This window comes from Nansenia antarctica (assembly GCF_963989245.1).
Source record: "Nansenia antarctica genome assembly, chromosome: 9".
Taxonomy (NCBI): Eukaryota; Metazoa; Chordata; class Actinopteri; order Argentiniformes; family Microstomatidae; genus Nansenia; species Nansenia antarctica.
The window spans coordinates 37,397,578-37,401,790 of record NC_137679.1 but is presented as its reverse complement, the minus strand read 5'-3'; the positions used below and the strand labels follow the sequence as shown (position 1 = coordinate 37,401,790).

At 44.7% G+C, this 4,213-nt stretch overlaps 1 protein-coding gene across 1 annotated transcript; it reads right to left on the bottom strand.

Moving 5' to 3' along the window:
* Positions 1-635: 635 nt before the first annotated feature.
* On the bottom strand, positions 636-3,646 carry irx5a (iroquois homeobox 5a; the record flags this gene model as incomplete). Its single annotated transcript, XM_080538994.1, has 3 exons — positions 636-1,333; positions 1,821-2,226; positions 3,401-3,646. The coding sequence occupies 3 exons, from the start codon at positions 3,644-3,646 to the stop codon at positions 636-638; spliced, it is 1,350 nt and encodes a 449-aa protein (XP_080395120.1).
* Between the last annotated feature and the right edge of the window lie 567 nt (positions 3,647-4,213).

The window sequence follows — 4,213 nt, the reverse complement described above, 5'->3', positions numbered from 1 at the left end:
TACTCAATAAACTACACATATTTGTAAATTCCTGAACACATAAACAAGAATAGATATATCTGGAAAGACCTGAAAGATTGTTCGTTTCGAGGACTTCAAACATTTAAACATATACATTCTCTGTTATAAAGTTAAGTGCTGAATGCTTTTAAATTAAAAATCGAAATGCTTACACCTGTCATGGTGCGAAATTATTCCATCAATGAACAGGCCTACCTTTTTCATTAGGCTATAGGCCTATGAGTTTTTTTTTTTTCGCGGTCCAGATATAACACTTTTGACACATGAAACAAAAACAGTCCCCCCCCTCACCCCGGAATAATCGCTGCACACGTGTCATTTTTTTCCATAATTTACTTCAAAGATAGTGTATTGTCCATTTTAAATACAAAATGCTACATTAAATATACATATTAGTCTTCAATACAAATAGACTCAGGCGGCTGCAGCGATTAAGACCATTCTTGTTACATCTCTTTAGGATTAACCATTCAGAAACTAAGAGTTGATAATAAGCATTTACTCAGAAAATAATTGTTTTCAGAAATTGCTCAATCATTATTTTTGTTTTCTTACTTAAATGCAACCACAAATAATAAATAAAAGTCCGATTTGATTGGAAAGGGAATCAGGTATTAAATGTTTGACATACCTTTCTTTAGTTCATAAGGGGAGTCTTTACAAAGATCTACCTGCGTTTGGCCTCTGACTTTCTGGCTTTCTCTTACCAAAGCTTCTGCTCTATTTAACACAGTCTGGTTTAATCCATTGAAATGTGCCGTGGACCCTGTGCCGGAGCCGTGGTTGCTGTGAAGATGTCCAAAACCGCCATAGTTCGTGTAGCTGCCCGGATAAAAGGGGGACGTGTAGTAAATAGGCCGTGAGAGGACCGTGCTATTCGGGTGAGTATGGCACTGGGGGGACGACCTGGATGGTGACGCTGCAGCGTTGGTGGCGATGACAGTGCTGTGGCCCCCCATCCCCTCACTGCTGCCCTTACACCTGTCTGAGGACGTGGCGATCTCTGCGAGAGACCAGAGTTTCGGTTTAGGGGCCGATGGGGGCGAATGAATAACAGACGTCACGTTGCTGTTCACTGTGCCCGGCGCTTGGCCCATGTCTGACGGCTTCTGTTGCGCAACGAGCTCGTTTCCCCGAGGCAGCGCGGCCGACGGAGACGAGGTGGTGGGTTTCGCAGACTCTGGCAGTAACTCTGTCCGCTCCTCTTGGTCTTTTAATTCCGAGTCGCTCAGAAGGGGATCCATTTCTTTGCCATGATTCTCCTCTTTAAATCTGTCGCACGGTATGTCCCCGGGGTTCAGCAGTTTATGATCTACAGCGAGAGACATAAGCACGAGTTAAGTTACTGCTTAAGATATGTGGCATAACAATGTGGCATATATAGACATATGTTGGCGATTAAAATGTACAAATATGTATTTGTGAAATTACCTATTGCCATGATAATATTTATGATCCTGTGTAGCCATAGTAGGCCTATACCACCATCCACCACAACTAAAAGCCATGATATTAATGATAATGTCATAACGGTAATAACTATCATTATCCGAATACACAGTGCAATACACCAGCTGCATCCCCTATTATGCAGTTAAAGATAAATTGACTGTTAAACACTGTACGTCATCAGCAATTTCAGCCCATGAGGAGTCAAATGAGGGGAGTTCAAGGTGATTATTATTTAAAGCAATTGTCCCATTATAAATAATATACCACCATTAACCAGCAATCAATTTTGCACCCTGAGTGGAAACGACTGCCGATGAAAAATTGATGTATTTTTTTTTTCTACAGACCTGACTCTGTGTCTGTCGAGTCTCCCTTGTCTGATGGCTTGTTGGGCTCGTCGTCGTCGTTCTTTTCCAGATCGATGTTCTCGTCCTCCTCCTCGTCCTCGCTCCGGTTCCGGGGGGTCCAGGTCATCTTGTTCTCCTTCTTTAGCCTCCTCCGGGCGTTGGCGAACCAGGTGGACACTTGGGTGAGGGTCATTTTGGTGATGATGGCCAGCATGATCTTCTCCCCCTTGGTGGGGTAAGGGTTCTTGCGGTGCTCGTTGAGCCAGGCCTTGAGAGTGGCAGTGGCGTCCCGGGTGGCGTTTTTCCGGTATGCCGGGTCACCGTAAGGATAGGAGCCCAAGTGTGCCCCGTAGGGATGATATCCTATAGAACCAGCCATTCCCGTGCTATGGTCATATGGAGAGCCCTATAAAAAATAAAGGCCACGGGGGGAAATAATTAAAATACTAGTTTAGTTTTAGTCAACGATCACTCTAAACAGTTACACAAGAGTCAAACCACGGCAGGACATCAAAACATACTCTCTCACGCGCGCGCGCGCACACACGCACGCACACACATACACACGCACACGCACACACACACACACACACACACACACACACACACACACACACACACACACACACACATACACGCACACACACACACACACACACACACACACACACACACACACACACACACACACACACACACACACACACCTGAAAATTAGGCTGATTGCATTAAACCAAAAATGCGTCAGCAATGCGAACAGATGGATGTTGGCAGTGTTCTTTACTTTGTGTTTTTTTGCTCACAGTTGGATCCCATCATGAAGTCAATATTTATGTTGAAAAATACCGAAACATACACAAATTGGATAAAACAGCATCATGTATGATAGGCCTATAGCCTTCCGTAGCTTTTTCTTCGCATTTAATTAGACTGTTAGACGGTATTGTAGGCCTATTACCATTAGGCCTAATTACAGCTATACTCTAGCTGCTTCATCCGTGTTCTCACTGCGTGTTCAGCACTCTTTCAGACTCAGTGCATGTGAAACATTTTGAGCTACATGCTCTTTACAACGAACATTAGGTCCATGTCCTTAAGAAGGACGGGAAATAAATAGTTTGCCATTTCAAAACCGAGTAATAAATAAAAGACCAGACAGATATTGCCATATAATGTGTGTATTATGTCCGACACTGAGCGATTTTCCCATGAGTTGTTATTGTGCGACAACTGATTTGGTATACGACATTGTTAACTCATTCCTTTGAGAAGGCCTATAGTATAGAACAAAAGAATGCTAATTAGTCTAAGTAGGCCTAGTTATTTTATGCAATTTCAGCTTTTGCATGGACACAGATGGGCCCTTGGCTTCTATACAACTAACTTTATCTGGGATACTTAAATGTTAGTTCTAGTAAACAGCAAAATAAGCACCTGGGACGCTAAACCCCAAAATACATTTCACCTCATTTGCACAGGGCTCGAATGCAAAACATACATAATAACGATTCATGCATGGAAGAAGATGTCACATATTTGTTTGTGTGCTCAACAACTCCCGATTGTATCCGTGCACTCACCACGTACGAAGAGAAGGTGGCAGCGGCCGCCGCGTCCGCGCCGTACGGGAGATGGGAGCCGTAGCCCGGCGACGCGCCGCTGGTGAACGCGGTAGATCCGGCATAAGGTGCAAACGCGGAGCCCGACGAGGATCTCCCAAGTTCCTCTGTCCGGGGTCCCGAAAGAACACTCGTACTGTACGCCGGGCACGAATACAGCGCCAAAGAGGCGGACGGCTGATACAAGTAGCCCTGTGGATACGCCATGGTGCACGAAGCCCCCCAAAAAAGTAAGCCACTTACTGTGCGCACTTTTTCCCGTTATTTTCTCATGCACTGTCCGATTTCAGTCATAGAGAGAGTCTCGAATCAACAGACCGGCTGTCTGTCCCCCCTCTGAATGAATGTAAAAAAGTCACAATCTAAATGAATACATAACATAAGACTTAGATATAGATTTGGTTTGATTTCTGGTCGCTCTCAACTACAACTGGGCTGTTGTAATTTGCTATAGGCGCTTTCTTTTTCTATCACTCCCTTTTCCCTCTCTCTCTCTCTCTCTCTCTCTCTCGCTTGTTCCCTCTCTCTCATGCCGTGCAGAAGAAGTTTTTTTGGCCGTCGGATGGGGGGCTTTGCTTGGGAAAATGTTCGACCAAGATGCTAAGTTGGAAATTGAGGATTCTGACGCCCTACTACGTTCTCCACGCTCCTCCTCTCAGAGGGTGTAGTCATCGAAGGAAAAGGCAAGCTTAATGCTGGGTTACCACAGCCCTGCCTGAATCGATTCTCTCTCTCTCTCTCTCTCTCTCTCTCTCTCTCTCTCTCTCTCTCTCT